This window comes from Sprattus sprattus (assembly GCF_963457725.1).
Source record: "Sprattus sprattus genome assembly, chromosome: 3".
NCBI lineage: Eukaryota > Metazoa > Chordata > Actinopteri > Clupeiformes > Clupeidae > Sprattus > Sprattus sprattus.
This window is the reverse complement of record NC_137922.1, coordinates 20,481,264-20,506,433: the sequence shown is the minus strand read 5'-3', so window position 1 is coordinate 20,506,433 and position 25,170 is coordinate 20,481,264. Positions and strand designations below refer to the sequence as shown.

Genomic DNA, 25,170 nt, shown 5'->3' with positions numbered 1-25,170 from the left:
ACATATTCGTTCACTCCCACTGGAGGATTCTCCTGCATACGGGGAGGGTTTGTTACAGATCTAAAGCACAGTTGGGGACAGCAGGAGCCTTGGTGAGATCAACAGCGTGTACGTATGAAAGAGGAATCATCCTCAATCTGACCTGGAGGATTAGCGAAGAAGACAGGGCTCTGTGAGAAGGGTTATCTGTGCATGCATGTCTTTGAGAGTCATGTGAGGACTGAATGGTGAGATTTAAAAAACATTTTAAATGAATATCCTTACACCACACTAGTCACCCATCTTGATGTGCACACTAGACTGATTAAATGTTCGCATGCTTTGATCTAACAGGAACCATGTTGCATTCTGGGAAGATGCACAGAGAGATGGAAGAGCTCTGTCTAGATTATACTCTGACTTGAATTGAGCTGAACCACATCATTTCTAAAGGAGTGTATAAAACTGTGAGTCCTTGATTACTGGAACCAGTCCAAGATCTTATCACTCTGTTCAAAGACAACAAGGATGGACTCTAGTATTATCAATGTCATCCTGCGTTTTATTATGCACTTCTGGTACTGTGTGTGTGAATGTGTGCGTGGGTGTGAGCCATAGGAAATGTTGACTTTACCGGGTTCCATTTGCCAACAGAACTGGATGAAGCACAAACACAGACTGAGAGTGATGAGAACAATAGTCTACCTGAAACAACCTGAAAGTGAGAGGCCAGTTAAACCAGACCAAGACATGACAAACCAGGTCAGGCTGGAAAGAGAGCAATGCAAGGACAACCAGACCACAATTTTTTTTTTTCTCTGACTAACATATCTTTCTGTTCCTCTATAAATATATAACTCAGAAGAGCACATTAACAGTGACAAAAACACAAAAAGACAGTGACATGTGCACACATATAGTCTATAAAAATAAGATAGTCATTAACATGATAAATTAATAAAGCACTGTGTGTCACAGAAAAACTATTTAAAGAGGACCTATTATGCTTTTCAGTTTCCCCCCCTTTCCTTCAGTGTGTTACATAGCTTGTTGTGTATGTAAATGCTCTGCAGAGTTACACAGCCAAAAGTACATGCCAGGGAGTAACTCTCCAACAGAAACCATTCTCAGCTGCCTAAAACGCCTTGTTGGAATGCCAGCTCTTTTCCTTTGGTACAAAATTAGGCAATCTCGTAACACAATCCTTATTTACCGCCTAGATGACCACACTGAAACATGCACATCTATTCTAGTAGACCCCAAAAATAAGATTATGAACATTGAAAATAAGCACAATAGGTCCCTTTTTAATGAAATCAATTTAATAAAAACCCTCACACACATAAACTATGCAGATGACAATAAAGTAGGCCAAATTGATTTGTTTCTGACTGCACATCAATACATTACTCAAGCTCATTTGCAATGACTGAGAAGAGCTCAAAGATGTCAAGGTCAGACTAGAACCACACTGAAAGTACAACCCAAACTGGCTTAACAGACAACTTCTTTGATCTAAACTAATTCTACTAATTCTACACTAGAGTGTTTTGACACTAGTCAGGGTATTTAAATCATGGCCAAAAAAGGATGGGATATTTAGCTCTGAATTATTTGACTTTCTTTCACAAAGGTGGGCAAGTCTATTTCGCTCCACTTTCTGGCAAGGTCACCAAACTACCAAATCTCCATATTAAAAGGACACATGAAAAAAAAAAACGACCCCCTATCTTAAGGCACACTGTGTGTGTGTGTGTGTGTGTGTGTGTGTGTGTGTGTGTGTGTGTGTGTGTGTGTGTGTGTGTGTGTGTGTGTGTGTGTGTGTGTGTGTGTGCGTGTTTGTGTTATTGCTGAAGGCTATGAAAAACATTATTCAGAGCCCTTTCAAGATAAATAATATTCATGCAGAGGAAATTATGAACACAAAGGAAACGTCCAGGGGAATGCCCAGTGCGCTCTTCGTTGGAAAAACGCGATAAAACACAGTTTGGGCATTCAGTGCCACCACGGTTCAGTGAGCGTGGAGAATGCCCGTCTTTCACAACACAAACAGCGATTGGCCCTCTACAAAGGACATCTGCTATTCTCTATGAATAATATTTGTCACCGATGCCAGTTTCTGCTCTCGCACCGAGACAAAACAACTCTCTGGCGGTACACAGAGAATTTTGAACACATTTAGACTTAAATGTTACCCTATCATACTGAAAAAATATGAAGACACACTGTTTGGTGGTATTATTTTTGCACAAACAGCTCCCCAACACAGCGGATAGCTCTGCGGGACAAGGTTTGGGTGTTTATCCAGCTCTGTCGGGTGGAGATGATCTTCCTGTCAGTAGGAACAGGACCAGTCTTAAATGTCAAAGCTTCTTGTATTGATAACTCTCTATCTTTAAACAAAGGCCGTTATGATGCATCTGCCTGGGGCCTGCCGGGCAGATAAAACCACTGAGCCATTTAACACTCAACACATTATTGTATAGCGCCGCACATTTAATGATTCACCTCATCTTTTCTAACTGCGTGGATTTGACTTCCACATGGATATTCACTTAATCTTGTCCCGACCGACAGAAGGCAAAAAGTAAAACATAACACTCCTGATCGGGAGCCTGCGGGCTCATCATATGAGCTGACCTGACCACTGCGCTGGCGATCAATATCTAATTAAGAGCCATTAGGTCAGTCAGTGACAAACTGCTGCAGGGCCCCTCCTTTTCCCCGCCATACACCCTTTTATTCGTTTTCATACCCTAGATCCACTCAGATGTTGGGGTTCTCAAGGGCAAAGCTAAGCGCAATAACCTTGTGTTTGGAGAAATATAGCGAGGGACAACTGTGTGTCCTCAATAGTCAATTAAGACTGCTCCAGTAGTCCTGCACTTCTGGGTAATAGGGTTATTTATATCCTAATTACTCTTTGTACCCTACACCCATGTTGTTAACAGGAACCACAATGTAAATGATGACGTACATCAGTGCTTCCCTCATGTACCCCTACAGGCATACATATAGGCCTTGTCTAAGTAAAATCTATCTGTGACGTTCAGTCTCTCTGTTATGCGTCAGTTTAAGAGGTCAACATTAGAAATATTGAATATTGCATGCTCGATGTAAATGACTTTGGGTTTACTATAGTGCATTTGTTATATTTTATTTACTGTTTGGTTGTACTGCCCACTTTTAAACAACCCATAATCTAAAGGCAATGTATCACTTCTGTACACAGTTATTCTATTCTATTCTTTTAATATTTATTTTATTTTAATTTGGTCATGAGGGATTTGAAAATAATTATTCTGTTTTATTCTATCGCACTATATTCTATTCCATCGCACCATATTCTATTCTATTGTATTCTATTATGTTCTATTCTATTTTTAGTTTCCCACCTCCCTGTGGCCACCTGAGAGCAGCCGCCCATTGTGAGTATTCATCCTGAATGATAAAAGATGAGGCGTGGAGACTCAGAGAGCAGCGTTGGCTCTCTGACAAAGAGTCTCTCCGCTGGCTCCCACTACCTCCGACTTGCATGGGCATACATTACTTAGAGGCCCTTACAAATACATCACAACACCTCATTACACACACACAAAACAGAATCTTCTCCGCGAACACACACATACACACATCATAACCTGTGTTTTTGTTTGTGTCATTTTCTTTTTTGGAGGACACAGAGGGTGCGTAATCACCTGCTTCGATCTTTCCTCCAAAATGCAGACGCTGAAACATCTGCTGAAAATTGCACCACTAAAACATCATCTTCAGAATGGCCACATTACTGAGCATTTAAGCACAAATCACCCAATTACAAAACAAACAAGCTCATTTGGAAACAAAGCATGTCCTCTGACTGGGCCGTCTCTAATGAAATTTAACTGACTCATTCTGCACTGAAATGTATTTTACTGAACTGAATCATACCAAACTGAACTGACTCTTACTGAAATGGTGTTCCAACAGCCTTGAACACAAGGCTAACATAAGCACATGACAGGAGTTTGTTCAGCTTTCCCTATTTGGTTTAATACATGTTTATGGTCCCTCCGATAGCAACACATTCTCTAAGAGCTGCATATCCTGCCTCCTGAGTCTCCTAAATCTGCAGTCTAATTTCTGCGGTGAAGAGCAGTGTAAGGAGCAGGTGTTAGATCTGATGGCGTTTACACCTCCCTGTGAGCCTAGCAGTTCATCACGGCCCTGTTCTGTTTGTTTAAACTCCCCTCATCGCAGACGGAGGAGACATCAGGGCACCTCTAAAAGTGCTGGCAAAACACACACACAGCATCAGAGGCAGAAGCAAAGGCACACACACTCTTGCACACACAGTATTGTACACACATTCTTGCAAACACACTCTTGCACGCACAGTCTTGTACACACACTCTTGCAAACACTCTTGCACACACACACATTTGCACAAACAGTCTTGTACACACACTCTCAACACACACTCTCAACACACACTCTTGCACGCACAGTCTTATACACACACTCTTGCAAACACTCTTGCACACACACTCTTGCACGCACAGTCTTGTACACACACTCCATTATGATATGATGCAAACACTCTTGCACACACACACATTTGTACAAACAGTCTTGTACACACACTCTCAACACACACTCTTGCACGCACAGTCTTATACACACACTCTTGCAAAGACTCTTGCACACACACTTTTGCACACACAGTCTTGTACACACACTCTTGGACACACAGTTTTGCACACAATCTTGCAAACACAATCTTATGGCTGAAACATCATCGTCTTCTCCGACTCACAAACTGCATTAGACATTCCTGCATCTACCGTAAAAACAATACTACGCCTCCATTATGATGTAATTAACTTAAGAGGCTTGGTGCATCAGCGCGGCGTGTCCGTTAGAGTTTCGGAGGAAAGGGTCACGATGGCAGAGGAAGCGTACAGCACCAGGGGTTCGAAGAGGACCAATTACCCCCAGAAGAGCCTCGCCTCCTAGGCCAGAGTGGAGGGTTTGCGTGACACAGTGATACTGCAGTAGACCGAGAGAGAGAGACTGTGTGTGTGTGTGTGTGAGCGGGGCTGATGTAACTCTCCTTTGGTGGTGGGGGGGTTGGTGTGTGTGTGCGTGTGTGTGTGTGTGCGAGGAGAGAGAGTGCACCAGGCTAGTTCGTCACGGCTTGTCTCCCCGAATCATTCCCCCAATTCCTGCAGTGTCCCAGACACGGGCCGCGATAAGCACAATCGGAGCCCGGCAGGGTTCTGGCGTCAGAACCAGTCAGTGGGTCGGTCCGGTTTTTAACAAATGCTTAAAAAAAGAAAAGAAACACTAGCCACTGAGTCGGAGCTTTTCCCAGCCGTGGTGTGACAGCTTTTGCTTTTCGTCTTCACTCCCGCTGAGGGTGATTCGTCTTGGCCGAGTTACGCACTCACCGCTTCCGCGGTAAAAGACGTGTTACACATACGCATCCCCCTCCGGCTCGGACAAATCTCTAATTACTTGGGTAACATTTTCGGCCCCTGTCTGGGCTGATAAAGGCAGCCTTGCGGGGCCCAGGGCCCTGTGGAGGGACAGACATAAAGGTCTCTCTGCTGATGTAACCTCTGGAGCTGTCTAAATGGCTCCGGAGCTGCGGAAGTCTAGAGAGAATGCAAATGGCAGAGATGGTCAGCGAGTCCCCTGGGCCGTTGGGCAGCACTGCAGAGAGCTGGCGTGACCCCCTTCCTCCAAACCTGCCCAAAATAGAGCTGCAAATATACCTGCAGTGGACCAACAGAGACGAAAAGAGGCAGACGGGGGAGGGGGAGGGGCAGTGGTGTAGTCCAGGGTATACGCAGGTATACCCACTTATTTTTCAGGCAACATGGCGTATACCCACTTCTCAAAACAGGGCGTTTATCCTGTGCTGTATGGGATGCTTAAAAGAAATGCGAGATTAAGAGTATACCCACTTCTCCAGGGACCACTACACCACTGGGGAGGGGGAGGGAATGAGTTTGGACAAGAGAACCCAGAACTTGTGAGGAATAAAGGGGAAGTGTTTGGGAGTTTACATGTTAAATGGGAGGTGTTTGGGAGTTTACATGTTAAAGGGTAACTATCCCAGCCAGGCCCACACCGGGGTTTATATTTCCCACTTAACTGAATAATCCCTGCTCAGAGATGCAGGGGTTAAGGTAACACCAAAACCATTTGAGGATCAAAGAATTGTAAAGAAGTAGTCTAAATTAAAAAGCAAATAACCTCACCCACTAGCGACTAAACCGCACAGCAGTCTCTGAGGTAATGGGCTTTGTTTGTGTCGATCAGTAGCCGCCCGGCGCCCAGATGTGGTGCAGATCTTAAGATAAAGATCATGGAAAAGGACACTTCCTGTCTCACAAAGACAGGCCCTGGGAAAGATCTCCTGACAAAAGAACAATGTTTCGTGATGAAAGAACCCTTACCTCAAGAATTCCATATGGACTCCCGTAACTGCCGTCGTAACTGAAGGTAGGAATATGTTTTGAGTGGGTTTGCACCATGCCCCTATACCACTGACCTTGATGACAGAGGTGATAGCAAACTATTCGACGCATACCGCTGCTGTCAAGACATCACATGTCGTTGTTCGTTTGCCCATAAAACACAACATCCTCCAAGGAACCTTGAAGGTAAACGAGGTTGTAATGTACGTGATGTAACTCTCTGAGCTCCTGAAACACGGCGACTGAAAGGCTAAAAATAAATGCCTCCATTGTTTCCTAATGCTGTGAGTGCAACACAACACAACGCTCCCTTGCTTTTGCATTTTCAATTAACACTAAAAATAACGGCTTGCCACAACAGCAAACCCCCGGGTGTCCCCACCACCGCAGTCAGTTACCAGCCAGCGGACCGAGGGCCAGGCCCAAACACTAAGGTGCCGGCGCGTTAAGGGACCGGCAAACAAGCCAGAAATGCATGAAGCTCACCAGGGAAATTACTCCAAGACACAAGCATTTACCAGCAAGGAGACCGAGAGCCTGTCCCAAACACAAACCTTACCTGCACAATACACACACACACACACACACACACACACACAATACACACACACACACACACATACATCCACGCACACATACACAAAGATACATACATATAGACAGGTGATTTAGTGAACCTTTTTATAAATCAAATCAGTTCAAACAGCATTTCTAAAGCTCCCTTGGTTCAAAGTGAATCCATAACATGTTATACTATTGTGCTGTTACATGTGACTGGTGGTTTCATTTCATGAGACGTCCTACAATCATTTTTCTTCACTTAAATTATCATATTTATAGTATAATACAGTAAAAAATATAGTTAAAAATACTTAATTTGTGTGTTTTAAGTATTTATACTAAGCTTAAAAATAACCTTCCATTAAAAGCCACATCAAATCAACTGTGACTGGAAAAAATGGTTAAAAAAACTTCTTTGTGCTATTTGTACAAATATCTGGAATAAATGTTTACATTTTAAGTTTTACAAACTAAGATTCAACATTTCCTGGTACTGTCTTCATAATTTAGAGATTTTATGTACTACAATACAATTTATACAAACTCTTTCTATACTACACTACCATTTGTAAGAAAGGTATAACACAAGTCAGATGCACTTTCAATGCGTCATTTTTAGTATTTATTATTATTTATGAAGTTTTATCTGGATGTACCTCTGCAGAAGTGTGTTTTCATTTTCTCCTCTCGAAACACACTGTCCTCTGTTTTTTTTTTAAACCTCCATTAGGCTTCTTATTCAGTCCCTAAGGTAACGCTTTAATGGCTGCAGTTAATAATGTTTTAATTCACCATCTGCTCTTTCTCAGTCAGGGTGATGTCTTCTAAGAAGCTGTCTGCTCAAATAGCGGAAACAAGGAAGCATCCATATGCTGACCAAATGGGGGGAGGCCGGCGGCGATCGTGACTCGGTAATCAAAAGTTTAGAAAAAGGATAATGGTGATGACAGCTAGGCATTTACCTCAGAGCATTGATGGATGGCAAAGCCAAGCAACGAAAGAAAACCACAGTGAAATGACAGCGTGCGCTGGGACCTGGTTAAGTACGTGAGTAATGACCGAACACAGTGACGACACAGTGAGACCACATAGCAGGCTGCCTCTAAGCAAGCAGAGAAAGAGGTGTATGGTTGTAGAAGTCCTCTGTGTAAGCCTGTGAGGAATGCTTTATATCACCAGCATCCTGTCTGCCTTGTGTATCCTGCGTTGGCCGATAAACACACACACACACACACACACACACACACACACACACACACACACACACACACACACACACACACACACACACACACCTCACCGCTACCGCTATCACACTCACAAAACAACACAAAACTATTTCTGTTGAAGCCATTGAACGGGGACCGCTGACCAATTAGCATGACATCCGTCCAAGTGTTTTCGCGTAATCATTTAAGAGAATTACCAACACATTAGACACAAACACAAACATTATCTTGGATATCAAGTGTGTTAATGACTGTGAAAATTCAATGCCAGTGGTGGAAATGCTCTCTGGTGGAACCGTGTGGCTTCAAATGAGGCCTACTGCAGTTTGTCGGAGCAAAACAGCTCTCCCTCAAAACAGAGACACGCATAGAAAAGAACTGATACAATATTACACAGAGTTGTCGGACTCAGATGATAAAACTGCAGTCACCTCAACTATAAAATTATCAGTGGTTTCAGAGAAAATAGACGTTTTTACGCTAGCAGTTCTCAGTCCTTTTTTAATTTTGAGGCTTCTATTATCGAGGGAGGTAGCTGCGACTAAACTTTCCATTTGTGAAGATAAACCAAAATGTGCAGAATTATATAAACCATTAACAGTTAATTACATGATAATGCACAAGGTTTAGCTCACAGAGGCATAACACTCTCTCAATAATGTGTCAATTTAGCCATATATCAAACCAAAGTTTATCATGCTATCTGAAATGTTGAGTATGGCACACACACACACACACACACACACACACACACACACACATTCTCACTGCTCACTGCTATCACACTCACATTGACAAGAGCTGATGAGATTTTAACAAAGGGCTGTCAAACTGAAGTCACTTCAATTACCAATCCATCAGTGGCTTCATCAACAGGGACCTGTCCCCCTGCACAGACCCTCGGCTTCACAGCATGTCTCATGCATCATTCATCCCTCAGAATGCCAAGCATATGCTTGCCCCTCTCTCTCACACACACATTACATTACATTACATCTGACACTAATAAGTAATGGTGGGTAGGTGAGGGAGAGAGATGTTAAGAACTCTGCGCCCAGCAGCCTCATCACCGTTTTAACTTGAGTTCATGTCAAAGACAGGTGAAGGCAGACTAGAGGCGTTGTGGAGAGCACACAGACACACACACACTCACACACACACACACACACACACACACACACACACACACACACACACACACACACACACACACACACAGGAAACCACGTGTCACAGGGGGTTCTAAAACAGAGGATCTAATTAAAACGTTCTCTCTGAATGAGCACAGAGAAAACGTGCCCTGCGGAACTGGCTCCACCTGTCCAGGGCACCAACCTCTACACGCTGGCAAAATAATATGAGAGAGAGTTGAAAAAGTAATAGAAGAAAGACAGAAACAGACAAAGATATTGAGAAAGTGGGAAAGACAGTGAGACAGAATGGAGAGAAAAACAGAGAGAAGGGAAAATTAAGCGAAAGTCAAATTGTAAAATAGAGAAAAAGTAGGCAGGTAAAGTGGGCAGCGAAATAGCTTCAAAGTCACAGCTCCTTCAAAGTTCTAGATCATTCCACGCCTATGATCAGGGAGTTCAGGACCGGCACGTAAGCCAAGAGGCAAGATGAGCAGGGGTTGTGTGTGTGGAGCGGTGATGCTCTGACCCCCCCCACACACACACATACACACATCAGTCTGGCAAGGCAGGCAGGTCTCTGAGTGAAAGAGTAACTCAAAGGAGAACTCAGCACCCTTAGCCATGACAGCTCATCCTTCATCACAGTCACCCAGGAGACACACAAGAGTCACAGTCTGAACCAAAGTCACAGAACAGAACAGCCCTCAGTTTCAAAACAGCAGTAGGCCTAGAGAGTCTGGAGACTGACTGCTGGAGCTAAGCTACTACTATCAGACAGAGCGCTGCTAGCAAGCCTCATAGGTCATTTTAAAAGGCTCCCTTAAAGCAGTTAATATTAAGACCCTTTTCTAACTCGCTTCCTTATGCCACTCTGACAGCAGATGCATGATGACCCTTCTTAAAGTCCTTTTCCCGCTGCTTCTGTGACTGTGACATTGCCTATTCGTGACCACGCTTTGAAACTCCGAGTCAGAGAGCTGTCTCCCTTTAATGACGGCCGAGTGCGAGGCGCAAGCAGAAACTCACTCCTGAGGGTCAGGGTTCTAAGACATTAGCCGGCTGCACTGGGATTGACAACAAGCTCGGCTAAATCCCTGCCCTGGGCTCAGACTACCCAATCTTCCTCTTAATCCTTCCTGCCTCTGGGTCTGTGGCTGCCTGCCTGGCTTTGCTAGCCTGCTAGCTCGCTCCCTCGCTCGATTGTGCAACACCAGGCCACCCGACTCTCTCATTTGTGGTGCTTTCAAATGACTCAGGCCCTAGCAGGGCACATTATTAGGCTTAAGTCTCTCTTCAGGTTTCCAGTGCCTGTCTTAGGAAAGGGAAGAATGGTGTGTGGGAATGGACTTCTGAGGAAATACCTGGAAAATGACACATTTTCTGCTCTGAATGAGGAGGGAGGCTGTTTTGGCCCCTTAGATGCTGACATTAGTGTGTTCTTTTAATTCTAGCCTCTAAACCTGTACATGTCTCTCTATCTCTCTCTCTCTCTCTCTCTCTCTCTCTCTCTCTCTCTCTCTCTCTCTCTCTCTCTCTCTCTCTCTCTCTCTCTCTCTCTGGGCGTGATAGCTGTGTTTGAGCTTGGCCATGTGCTTTGTATAAATTGGAAAATGCCTTTAGAAAAAATAAATGTCTCATTCGCATAGGCCAATGATTTATGGCTTGCATATTCAGTATGTGTGTGCGTCCGTGTGTGTGTCATCAACACGATAACAACTGTAAAACACACTATTTTTACTTGTCCATTTTTAGTAGGCTGTACAGAGAAGACGTACACTAGATGTACCAATCCCCAGCGACTCTATCTCTCTGCATCTCGTTGGTCCTCCGGGCGTCCTGCGTTCGGTTCGCCCAGGTTCGCGCACCGCCTTGCCCAACACAGGACCTGTCGGTTTGCATCTGTCACGGACGCCGGCAGTGCACCCGTGCCATTTACGAGGCCGGCTGGCTGATCCGGAATCCTCCAGACAGACGGCCAGAGAGGCAGCCAGGCGAGCAGACGCTGCCAGCGGAGCACGCATGAATGTGGGCACGTGGAGGGCTAAGGCCGGGGGTCGCTGACGGGAAATCATGACGATAATGATGATGATTATGATGATGATGATGACGATGATCTGGAGAAATCCTCTCTATTTTCCAAAATTGCTTACAAAAAAAAACATCTTTTAAAAGATCATCTTTTGATTTGATGGAATGCAGAACACTTTAATACAGTTACTGTTAAAATGGTTGTATAACTGTTATTACAGTATTGTGCAATCCCAATTAAATATTATTTTACAGGTCGCTTTGTATAATGCATCAATTCCAATTTAAATATGTAATGGTGGTGCTAATGGGATGATATCAGACTTCTTATCACCATATACCATTTGACTAGATCCCCAATCCAAAATGTATTTAGGACTCTTGTATGAAGCTTTCTTGTCCCATCAAGTAAAAACAGAAGAACACTGCAAGGCCATGGATAAGTAATGCAGTTAGTCATTGCCATCCTGCCAAGTGGAAATGTGCCTTGAAGATGCAGTGATAAGGAAGTGATGTCTGCACAGTCTGAAGCAGACACTCTCAAGCAGTCTTCATAAGCCCTTTACATAATGCGCATACACAAGATGTGTATATTCACATCGACAAAGACATTATTAGCAGTATTTGAAATATAGTTGACCATCAGCAATTTAAAATATAAATTAGGGTATGCTTCATTACACTCGGCATAGTTTAATGCCAAACACTTTAAAGTGAAAATGGCAGGTCTCTTTAGTTTAATATTTTCAGGAAAAAGTAGAAAAATCTAAGGACAAAATCTAAACTTCACATTAAGATCAAACTGATACATAGACTTGAGCAAAGAGCAATACCAAGTGTCTCTCAAAGGCCGCTGTGAATGTCACAGGCAATTCAACTCCACAGGGCAGTTTGGTGAAGTTTCACAACATACCAGTAGCTGTGATCAGACGCAGGCCTATTGTAAGACTGTCATTGGGAGACACTTGGTATTGCAGGGTTTCAAATATAAGCAGTTCAAGACATGGTGGTTCACTGAGGGGAAATATTCAAATTAAATAATTTTACCAAGAGACAATAACCATGCATAGTTCACTCAGCACTGAAGCAGTGATGGTTCTTGGAGAAATATATCATAGCAGGTGTTTGGTTTAGGCAGACGTTGCAGGAAGAAACCTTAATAATGAAGTTCTGCATTGCCTTGACACCTGCTTTACTGTTCAATGTAATTAAATGCCATTATGGTCAAATGCATCGTTGTAAATTAAAACCAACGCTTTCGAAATGATTAGGCGAACAACTTCGCAGGCGGAACTGTCTTGTAGCCTAACTGAGGCAATGTAAACGAATGGTGCTCACATGATTTTTCTCGCTGGCAGTACCAGATGCCGTAGCGTAAGATATACCACGAACCGTGCAGCCAAGACATTCTGCATACAACATCACGTTGCCATGTCTTATGTTAGACTGACGGAAACGGCACAGAAGTCGCAAAACATTGTCTATTTGACAGCTGACAGAGGCACGGGTACCCCCTGAACAATGGACCTGCCACACTGTCACGACCCAACATGAAAGCAGTTTCTATTTGCCGCAAGAAAGTAACCCTAAAAGCTTTTGTGCTACGAAGCAGAAGCATTCACCTCATATAATTACAGCTATTCGTATTCCATTAAAGCCAAAATAAGACCCATTTACTCACGATTTGGGGACCGTTGATGAGGCAGTCTCCTTGCGCGAGGCTTGGCACACGTCGTTTTTGCAACACTGTATATGAAGACTACAGAACACGCGCTTGTTGCCCAATTTTGGCGTTTACAGTTCGACTGCAGGACCCGAGGATGAATGGTGCATAAAACAATACATCAGTTGTTATAATAACAGGTTCGAAATGCAGACATCGAGATCCACGCTGTGCACGGAAACTAGATAATATATCATTGATTTGATTGGGTAAGAAAGAGATATAGAGATTTTCCATAGGACGTTGGATGTGGAATACGAAGTAGGCATGAGCGACTTGCGTTCTATTCACCCGATTGGCCCATACTTTTAGGGCGGAGACCATGCTGTAAGCACTGATTGGCTAAAAGAGCTTTGACAGGTGGATCGGACTGGTCTATTGGTTAAAATTAAGATCTTTAGGCTTTCATTTCTAATGGCGGAATTTGTGGCGTGCAGTTATTATTTGTCCCATGTTAATATATTTAACTAATTAGGCCAAGCAGCTGCATGAGATATGGTATTTTTCAAATACTTTAGTGTAGGGTACTCAGTCTACATTATGTGCTGTGTTTATTTTTTACAAGTAAGCTTAAAGATACAAAACGAATCAACTATAATGGCTAGCTTAGTGCTTGAAATGTGTTCTTATACTAATTATCAAATTATAGCAGCTGAATGCAAACCTATTGCCAGATCTTCTCCACGGACAGCTTCTCCACGGACAGCTGGTTACCTACATGAAATTATAGGCTTGAGCGGCCCTGTCGGGAAATCCCTCTCCATCTGGCAGTTGACTGTGGAGAGGAGTCGGGCCATAAGCAGGCCTAGATGTAGGCTACAGCTCTTACAGAAATACTAGGCTCATTCCTCATTCCTTTCTGTCAGTTCCAGTGGTAGCCTACGTAGACTTCACAAACAAATGAAGTCACTGACAACCACTCCTTCCACCTGTGCTATAAATATCAAGAGCCTGAAGTACGCAAACATTTCCATCGTTACCATGACTGTGTTTATGACCTTAATCACTGTTTACCAGGTTATGGTGTTCCATCTCTTCAGCAAACAGGATTCAACTATAGGAGTCTTAGGAGTCAGCAGTAACATTGCAGTTCATTCCTGCACTTATTTTTCTTTATCTGTCATTTTTGTATTTCTTATGTAAAGTAGTATTTATTGTTACACCAGGTTTTTATTGCACTTAGCTTGACTGTTCTCTCCCTTGTACGTCGCTTTGGACAAAAGTGTGCTAAATGACTTAATGTAATGCAAATGTAGTTCTATTTTACCTTAAAACAATCCTTTGAAAGCCTGATGTAGTCTTAGCGTAGATGAGAATGAAATGTTATTTCATACATATAGTCATGTCTGACTAGTCCCAGAAATATCTGAATCTCATTTTGAGATGATTAAAAAAAAAAAAAAAAAAGATCATGCCATTTGGTTGGTGTGCTTAAGCAATAGATTGATAAAGAGCATAACTTAATAAATCTAAATCATTCAATTGATAAGAATAACATTCTTCAAATCAATAGCTTTATTGACGTAGGCGTGTATTGATTGATGGTTCATGACAGGGTCTTGAGGATGCGATTAATCCTGTTTGCTGAGTGGCCATGTTTTTCAGGCCTCTTTAAACGCTCAATGCTGCTTCTATCGGCTGCGCTGCCCCAGAAACTGAATGCCCAGTCCCGAGAGACCAAATGAACAGATTTGTGAAAAAGCCCCAAGCCATCTGAGGGAGTCCTTGTGTGGTGAGAAGCTCTGAAATAGGAGGGATATGATCCTTGGAAAAATGAAATATTTTTTTTTTTCCTTCTCGCAATGATCACAAAACGTGAGTAATTTAAATTGGCCATCGATTGCAGGCATTAGTACATCAGACAGATTGCAGCAGCTGCAGTGGTTTCATAAATGAGAAAACACACACACACACACACAGACAGACACGAGTATGAGAACTTTGCGAGCTGAGGAACAAAGCACTGGAGTGAACCAAATCCTGCTTGTTGTTATGTAATAATAATTATCAATTATATTGGTTATAAAAAAATACATATCCACCCACTTTTTTTCTTGGTTTTGCTGATACACATCAGATACCTAGTCAGCCAACAATATGCCCATGGAAAGTTGGTATAAAATGGAGAAGGAAAAGTTTGTTTGTCACAAAGCCTTCTGGTTCCTCGCGCAGCGTCTGTTCTCAAACCTGGAACCGGCCGCCTTACAGACACTGTGACTTATGGCAATGGGAAGAAACACCCCCCACCACTGATGTTTGGTCTCTGGCACCCCCATAAATATTGACACACAGGCATAAAGGTGTTCTGCAGACACACTACTGTGTGTGTTTGTGTGTGTGTGTGTGTGTGGATCTATTTATTTATCAGTGTGTGTGTAAATCACGGGGTAGATGGCTGTGTTTGTTTGCTTTCACATGCTTAACCACACAGCGTGTGTGTGTGTGTGTTTGTGTGTAACTGCCAGACTGTCACTTCTGTTTAGACCTCTTCCAAACCAGTGGAAAGGAAGAGCTGAAGAGAGGAGCCCTGCTCTGAGAAGCGACGCCGCAGCACAGCGAGCCCATCCACATCCTGCGAGTGGACATGGCACTCTCGAGTGATACTGGGAAGGGGCTCAGAGTCGCTAGCGCTCGAGTGATACTGGATAGGGTTCAGAGTCGCTAGCGTTGGAGCGTGAAGCCAAGCAACAGGAAAAAGGGTGACATGAGAGAGAAGAAGAGCAGGAAGGATGGAGAGAAGCGATGGAGAGGCTTGGGTTGAAAAACAGAGGCATTCACTGTCAGTAGATAACCACACATTCAGTGTGTAACTCTAATGTCATGAGCACATCCTGGTGGGTGATGACTACAACAAAGACTTAGGAATGATATAGACTTTATAATTAATATAATATATAATAATATAATAGGAATTATATAGGTGTATCTGATGATACCGACTAAAACGACTTATGTTAGGTTATAAATATGTTATTCATGTGTCACTAAACTAATGTGAGATGTTTCACACAAAATAGACAGGCAGAGATTAAAGCAAGGGACAGAAGGATTGATTTGTTGCAAAGGGGCTACTGATTCTTAGTTGTAATGCACTCTTTTGCCCAAGGTATTGCCTACTTTTGTGTCCATCTGGTGACCACCACATCCTGTTTAATGTCTCTCACACACATACACACACACACACATACACACACACACACAAAGTGATTAACGCATAAGCCATTTATGACACTAATAGCTGCTCATAATTCCACACCAGGCTCTCTCTGCCAATAAGCTGCTTTAACACAATAAGGTCCCACTCAACAGCGGAGGTTGCCTGGCCTAATGACTAACAACCAACGGCCTGGCTAACGGCCTCTTGTTCTCTCCGTACAACTCACTTCATTACAAAACATCTTTGCGTTCTGATGGATTAAGTTGGCAGTTGGCTGAATTTGTGATTAGAATCCAACTTTCACTTTTAACTTGCCTCCATATAGCTCACGTCATCGAAGCGTCGTTTTAGCATTCTGATGGGTTAATTAAAATGAGCCGGAGCTGGGAGGGTGTTTTGGCGGAGAGAGGGGTGGATGGTTCTGATTACACAGCAGACCCATCCTGCCCAATGAATTATTAACGAGTATTAATGGCTCGGTCCCCGCGCTCAAACCCCTTTGCATTGATTGGATTTGTCTCTTCTCAAAAATGATCTGACCGGCGCCTCGACCGGCAGATGATCGTTACACCGTCAGCTTCATCTGCTGCCCGTACTCCACCTTACATGCACTGAAATCATTGCATACGAATCACCTACACCCACCCATCTACCTTCTGGGCAGCTCCCCGCCAACCCCTACCTCCATCCAAACCACCACTGTGCCTCAAATTCCAATCACTCCTTCATCACTGACCCCCCCTCCCTAGTCTGAATTACGAGGCTTACTCAGTACTACTGAATCCAGCCAGAGTGTGTGTGTGTGTGTGTGTGTGTGTGTGTGTGTGAAGTATGATGGGGGGTTTGATTGGACATCACACACACACACACACACACACACACACACACACACACACACACACACACACACATCACTGCACCCATCTTCCCCGGGACAGCTGTCTGCACACGAGCAGCCTGCTCCTCCATGCCTCTGACGGGGGACGGGGGAGGGGAGGGCCGCTCTTCCACTCCTTTATCTACAACTAGTCTGGGATTTAAACCAGCAACCTCGAACCCACAACCTCCCTCTGCTTACTTAGCAAGTCTTAATTCAGCTCCAGACAGCTTCACTTTGGCTTGTGCACAAGCACACACCATCTCTGGGTTGCACACGCGCACACACGCACACGCGCACACACACACACAGACAGACACAGACACAGACACAGACACAGACACAGACACAGACACAGACACAGACACAGACACAGACAGACACAGACACAGAGACTCACAAACACAACCACCAACACCCACAAAATACACGTTCGCAAACTCTTCCCACCAGAATCATGTTGACTATTTTGAGGCTAGAAGCTGCTTCGCACCCACACGTGGGACCAGGCTACAGGGAACGTCGCCTACTTCTGTTGCGTTGGGGTTGTTGTTGTTATGTTATGTTGCCACGGATACACCAAATGGCGTGAGACTGTGGCGGAATTTTTTTTGGTTGCAGGCCCAGAACCACAACCGAGGAAGGGAGCTGCTCCTACCTCTGACTCTCATGACAAACGACCTGAAGATGACTGTGAGACCGGTGCCGCAGAACTGCAGGGCAGATTAAACACACAACAACAGCAAGAACAGTGACCTTTGGATGGCTTCCACGTTTTAATATTCGGCAAGGACTGAACGACTTGACTTTAATTAACAGAGGCAAAAGCATGACAAGGGGGGAGTTTATAACCACTCACATAAAAAAGAGATTAATTTGCTCTCCAATCCAAGCAGTTCAGACCAAGCTGACCCTTTCATACCATCTTCCATTCGTTCCTGTTTACACCAAACCGAGATCACAGTCGTCACACTCCACTCATAGGAGGACAAGGGACCTGATGGGGGGGGGGGGGACCACCGGTTAGGGTGCAGGTGTGAGGGAATTAGAACATGGGACAGATAGACAACAGTCTGTGTCTTAGTGTCCAATCAGACGAGCAGATCCTGGAGAGGGCGGGGCTAGCTCTGCTCCTCTTCCTGTTTCAAGCGTTTCCTCAGGTGATCGGTGATGGCCGCCAGGGGGTTGGCTTTCAGGGTGGGGTTCTTCAGGGCTTGGCTGAACCACGCCATCTCAGTCTCCCTGCAGCAACACGGGAGGCCACAGTTACACAAAGAGATAAAAGCCTGTTTAACACAAAACACTGACAACAACACTGACAATGACACAAACACAATACACTGACAATGACGGCAACTCAATACACTGACAATGACACCAACACAAAACACTGACAATGATGGCAACACAATACACTGACGGCAACACAATACACTTACAATGACACTGACAGGAACACAATAACACTGACAATGACACCAACACAATTCACTGACAATAACACCAACACTGACAATGACACCAACACAAAACACTGACAATGACACAAACACTGACAATGACACCAACACAGTACACTGACAATGACGAAAATACAATACACTGACAATGACACCAACACAAAACACTCGCACTGACAATAACTGGTTAGTGTGTGGGGTGCATAACACAAGGCTGAGCAGGTGCACTTACACAAGTTTCCTCTTCTGGGCTGGCTTCATCTTACTGAGGTTCACGGAGCCAGGTCGCTTCTTCACTTGACTGGGGAGGGAAAATCATTTCATTGGCAGGAACAGTGAAGTGATATTCAAATAAGTGTACATTTTGAAATGTAATCTGACATCGAGAGAGATGCATATTGTGAGGAACCAGACGCCATTCAACGAACAGTCAAAGAGGTATTTAAAGACTCAAAAGGTCAAACCAGCCCAATGGGCTAATTAATCAAAATGGCCAAAACCCGTCGTCACTACAACATCACAGAACACAGGAGTTAAGCTTTATACATCACAGACACTATATTTGATCTCCACGTCCACCATCTTGTCAATTGTTTGTTGCATGTGTAACAACACACGTAAAACTTAAACATGGGCTGTTGTGGGGCTGGGATTCTACTGTGTATTCCCCTGTCGGTGGCATTAGATCATAAATGATTGCTGCCTGACTAGATGTGCTCCGCTTTCCACATCTGCCACGTGCACGTAATAATACATTTCACACTGGAAGTCTTTTATTTGGTAGTGAACACGCTTACATTGGTGACACGAGGCAAGGCAGGATACAATAAAAAGAAGCTCACTGTCCCTAGTCTGAACAAAGAGGCCATCTCAGTGCTACTGAATCCAGCCAGAGTGTGTGTGTGTGATGTATGATGTGTGTGTGTGTGTGTGTGTGTGTGTGTGATGTATGGTGTGTGTGTGGTGCATGAAATCATTTGGGGCAGTGTGGGGGTTGTGTGTGTGTGTGGTGCATAAAAGCATTTGGGACAGTTTGGGGATGTGTGTGTGTGTGTGTGTGTGTGTGTGTGTGTGTGTGTGTGTGTGTGTGTGTGTGTGTGTGTGAGGGGGGGGCAAAAGAGCCATAGATCTATTTGATGGGAATGCCCCAGTGGCCTAGCTCCTGCATATGTCAGCAGCCTTACCATTAGAGGCCATGAAAGAGAGAGTGTGTGTGTGTGTGTGTGTGTGTGTGTGCCTGTGTGTGCGCCTGTGTGTGTGTGCGCCTGTGTGTGTGCGCATGCGTGTGGTCACTCCTATAACACACGCGTCATTTGAACGTGATTTTACGCTGACTGAAAACAGATCAAATAACCCAGACTGCCGTAGGGGTGGGCGAGACGCATTAGAGCCCCTAAGCTGAAGGTCATAAAGCATCCCTTGCTGAAGGTCATAAAGCATCCCTAGCTGCAACGCTGCTGATGCGGTGGGCTCGGCAGTCAGATTGAAACAGGTCCTCGGAAAAACATCCCAATGCCTCTCTCCTGATGAGGATGATGAAGAGGATTATGATGATGATCCTATTAATTGTATTGTATTCGATTGACTAGTAAAACAGGAAATAAAAACTAATCTGGTTTTAAGTTATTACTGGATTTATGATGATGATGATCCTTCTAATTGTCTACCCCTCAGGATTGACTAGTGAAACAGGGAACTAAAAACAAATTTGGTTTAAAGTTATTAAGCTTTGCTGTATGTACTGGTATTTGTGTCTGTCCACCAGTTACTGTTGTAATTAAATCGGGGAAAATGTGTCCCATGTTTGCACACATACAGGGGAACTCCTACTTTTTCTTTTGCATAGTACCGTATAGCTCTGCATCTGCCCATTTAACAAGTGTTTAAAAATGCATAACAGTGTGTATTTTAAAACTGTAGAGAATGGCATCAGTACTCACGCTTTGGCCTTGGTGCGGTTGGCGGTGGAGGGTTTGGCGGTGAGCTGGGAGAGTTCTGGCAGGGCGTCAACTAGCGTGCGCATGTCCCCCACCACGGGCGTGGCTTTCCTCCGCACCAGCGCCACCTGCTGTTCCTTGGCAACTTTGATGGCACTGATCTCTGCCAGAGAGAGAGAGATGTGATTTGTGATCATTTATTAAGATTTATTTATTTAACTGTTAAATATTTATCCTTTCAACCATCATACTTATTAAACTTTATATTTGTAAATGATGAGAAATAAAATATTCATAACTGCTGTAATTCTTTATTTTAACTGTTGTAACTGTTTATTGCAAATATTTATTACCCTTACTCGTCATCTATTCAACTCACATACTAAACATACTTTATACTTTGTAAAGAAATATTATTAACATTATCATTTGTATAGTATCAATAAGCTACATGTTCTACACTTTCATCCATGATTATCCCTTCAAGCCGCTACAGTAATAGACTACGATCCACAGAGAGTGACTGCCCGTAAACTCAACACCAATGAGAAAAAAAACGGTTAGCAGAGCTAAGGTGCGACATGAATTTCTGGAAAAAGAGAAAAAAATAAAACAAAAAAACACTCTTTGTTGGCCTTGAAGATTTGATCTTAAATACAGAGAAATATTCAGTGTTTGACTTTGAACGGTGGACTGTGGATCCAGGCCTTCCTTTGTAAACGCTTCTGCCACTCTGCTAATGAGGAGTCCGAGGAGATGGGGGCTGGTGAAACACGATGACAGAGCAACCATTTAGCTGCGTGAGCGCAGGGTCCCTGAGCTGGCAACATTGGGGAGAATTGTCTATAATTATCCTGCAGTACATCAAAATGGGCTTTTGGAAAGCACTACACACAATTGGCCATGTGTTCATTATGGAGTCTCATTGTTGATCTATAATGAACTAACTAGTTTCTTCCGTTGTTGCTGCAGATGTTGAGTTTTCTTTGTGTGTTTTTTTTTCTTTTTTTCATTTAAAATACATTTTCAGTGATGGATTGTGGTTCTTAAGCTTCTTGATTCACAGACGCAGGAATTGGAGGGGTAGACAGAAGTCTGAGGGTTCTACAAAACAGTTATGGGAGGTTGACAAATTATGTTTTATATCCGCACTGAACTTTATCCCAACCCTAACAGAAAAGGGAGACCATTTAGACCGTTTCAGAGAGTGGGTTTAATTGGACTGCTGAAAAAAAAAATTCTTGGCTGTCTGGATGTCCTGAGCGCCATATATGACCATGAGAAACACGCTGCTGCTGCTGCTGCTGCTACTACTACTACTGAACAGTGGTGTCAAAAGTAAACACATTCGCTACTTAAGTAAAAGTATTGATACTGGAGTTTAAAAATACTCTGGTAAAAGTTGAAGTACTGACGTAACCTCTTTACTCAAGTAAAAGTAAAAAAGTACAGGCTCTAAAATGTACTTACAGTATAAAAAAAGTATTAAAGTATAAAAAAAAAAAAACATTTAAAGACAAACTAGTTGGACTTAATATAATTGACACGACTGTAAGAAAAAAGAAGCTTAATTTAAGAGTGCTACATGGAGCCCAAGACATGGTAAAAAATGTCATACAAAAATATAATAATGCTGTCAAAAGAGCAGAAGAGCATGTTTTTCTCAAACTTTATTGGAATTCAAGTAGACCTCCACCCCATTTGCACATTCGTCTCTCATCAGGGGTCTTTGCAACTAGGTTCATAGTCTTCGCATATTCTGACAGAAATTCAAGCTTGACAGGAGTCAAATACAAAACTCAAAATGTCATATTTATTTCATGGAACACTTTCAATTCAATAACAAACCAATTATGTAATGCTAATCATCTGTAATGAGGGTTAGTAAATATACTGTATAGTGTTTTAAAGCTTTTCAATTAAAAGTGAAAGAATATAGATATAGTTCAGCTTTAAAACTTAAAAGGGGCAGGTACATACGTGGGTATTTTTAGTGCACTGTAAACAGCTGTAATGGCCTTGTTAGTGTGCTTGCCCGAAGGGAAGCACAGTATTGTTATCGTCAAGTTTTCTTTATTTATTTATTTATTTATTTATTCCGTACGTTTTTCTTGCAGCTAACTACTCCTCGCCCGATTGAGCTAGAGACGCCATTCAAACACCAAAATGTCCGGCCCGATCCGGTGCAAGCTGCTATGACTTTTCGTGGCGGTACTCCTTGTCACTCCTTTTTTATTCCATTTTTTCATCCCCCTTTTCTCTCATTGACTAACATGGGGAAGGTTGAGCCATTGTGACGTCACCCGCTCTATCAGTCGTTCTCCATTCAACTGTAGGAATATTAAGAGACACCTTCCAGGGCTCTACAGTGCGAGTATTTCACTCGCATAAATAGGTACGTGCAAACTTGAAAAATAATTTACAAGCACAGTGTGCGAGTGACAGACAGTTGTCAATACGGCGCCAAAAAGTGAAGCATTCCATTGATTTCACATGGAAACAACTGACAGGGTCGCGACTCCAGGGTTTTCGACGGGACCTGCGACGGGACCAACAGCAGCAGCAGCATAATCATCATCTGGATTTACTGACATTTTCGGTATATATAAACACATAATATCAATTGGTAACTGGTGTGTTGTATCCTGTTTATGTCTGATACTTTATAAACATTTATGTTTTACGTTAACTTATTACACTAGGCAGCAGTATTGTGAAGTAGAGCTAGAAATGGCTTTGCTAGCTCCCATATTGTAGCTCACACCAGCAACTGCTCAATTTGGGACAGAAAGGAGTTTGGTAAATTAGCTTGTAACTGTCAATGATAACTAGTTATTAGAATATATTAGCCAACGTTAAGTTGACTTCAAAGGGGCAGTCGAGTGTTTAGGTTGTGTCAGCTAGCTTGGAAAGCTAGCTAATAATTTTTGATTGAAGCTTCACGTTAGCCTCTGTAAACGTTTAGCTAGCTAACGTTAGCTAACTATGAGGTATCATATCCCAAGTAACTTGTTGTGACCGATAGCGTGAGTTAACATTAACCCGTGTCCTGGGAGTAATGATTCATGAGAGACCTTGAATCATTAGGTTAACTGAAAAACGTTTGAGGATGTACACACAGCGTAGCTGTTGTAGTGTGCTCAGTTTTCGAAAACTAGACTGAAACTAAGAAGGATAACTATGACTAAATGTGACTAAAACTAATATGCACTGAATCTAAAATAGCTGCTGAATCTAAAATAGCTGCCAAAATGAACACTGAGATGTATTAATTTTGGCAGCTATTTTAGATTCAGTCTTAAGACAAAAATGCATATTAGTTTTAGTCACATTTAGTCATAGTTATCCTTCTTAGTTTCAGAAGAGGTTTTTCATGGTTGCTAGCTCTAATCAGATGTACTATAGGCTTATAAGAGAAGACTAACTTTTTATGCCAACGAACACCAATAACTAGAACTAATTTGACAGACTATAAACCAATGTGATACACGTGCTCTCTAGCTATACAGTAAAAGTGTTGCTTACGTTTGATACTAGACCTACAGTCTAACTCTAACTGCATTATGTCTAACATATAGGCTAACATATATCTTACAATAAACTTTAAGTAAAGCTGGCTATGTAACCGCATTCATTCCAATATTGTTGCAGAGATGTTTCCTTTTACCAAGATAACAATTTCAACAATTCACTTAGCTCAGTAAGTCAGTATAACGAGACTCTGGAACTATTAGGCTATGACCAAATGTAACACACTAGACCCTTTCACAATAAACAAGCAAACAAACAAACAAAAACAGAACAACAAAGATACCCTCATATGTCTAAACGTCAGTGGAGCCAAAATATAATGGTTGAGCTTGGTTGCTTGCTAAAATATATTGGAAGAAGGCCCCACTACACTGATTGAGTAGATGTAAATACATGTTAATTCATTGGCACTTGTTCTCTCTGTCACAGAGCAAGCACACTCTCGCAGTTCGTTCACGAAACGCATTCTAGTTGTACTTGTTCCCTTAATTTGTTTTGCTTTGATTTTTAGAAAGTTACCGAGTTACACTGTATAATGTAAAAACCCCATTATTGTAACTGAAAAATATGTCTGAGGATTTGCACGGTGTCTGAACCACCTATCTAATGTTAGCATGCTACTAGCTGTTAGCAATTCCTACGTGATTCTTGGGTTTGAAAAGTTTGCACCGCATTCTCCATGATCCTTTTTGCTCCCAACGATTTCGAACAATTCTTTGAGGTAGGGCCAGGGATGTGGACGGTTTTGCTGTTCTCCATCGCCACTACTGTCTAGCGTCTTCAGACCCTTCAGACATCTCGCCAGAGTTGACATCTCTCTCTGACACGCGCGTTGTATCATTTGTTCGCCTCCGTTGTCTTGTTTTGAGTCATGCGTAAAGAAGATGGATAGCCCTAACCAATGAGTGTTATGGGTTTCTATGCTTCATCCAATCACGCTCGCAATCACTATCTGGATGGCGCCATTGAACTGTATTGGATGGCGCACATTTGAAACTTTTAAAAACAAAACCGGACCCAAGAGTAACGAGCCTCATTTAAAAATGTAAGGAGTAGAAAGTACAGATAATTGTGTTAAAATGTAAGGAGTA

At 42.9% G+C, this 25,170-nt stretch overlaps 1 protein-coding gene across 3 annotated transcripts in view; it reads right to left on the bottom strand.

Moving 5' to 3' along the window:
• Positions 1 to 17,949: 17,949 nt before the first annotated feature.
• The window catches only part of slx9 (SLX9 ribosome biogenesis factor), a 27,950-nt gene continuing 20,729 nt past the window's right edge, over positions 17,950 to 25,170 (bottom strand). For all 3 annotated transcript variants that reach the window (XM_080834892.1, XM_080834894.1, XM_080834893.1), the window contains 3 exons: positions 20,552 to 20,711; positions 18,844 to 18,912; positions 17,950 to 18,393 (listed from right to left, as the gene is read on the bottom strand). In XM_080834892.1, the coding sequence (XP_080691018.1) occupies positions 18,273 to 18,393; positions 18,844 to 18,912; positions 20,552 to 20,711 (350 nt within the window). In that variant the 3' untranslated portion in view covers positions 17,950 to 18,272. The remainder of the gene's footprint in view (positions 18,394 to 18,843; positions 18,913 to 20,551; positions 20,712 to 25,170) is intronic.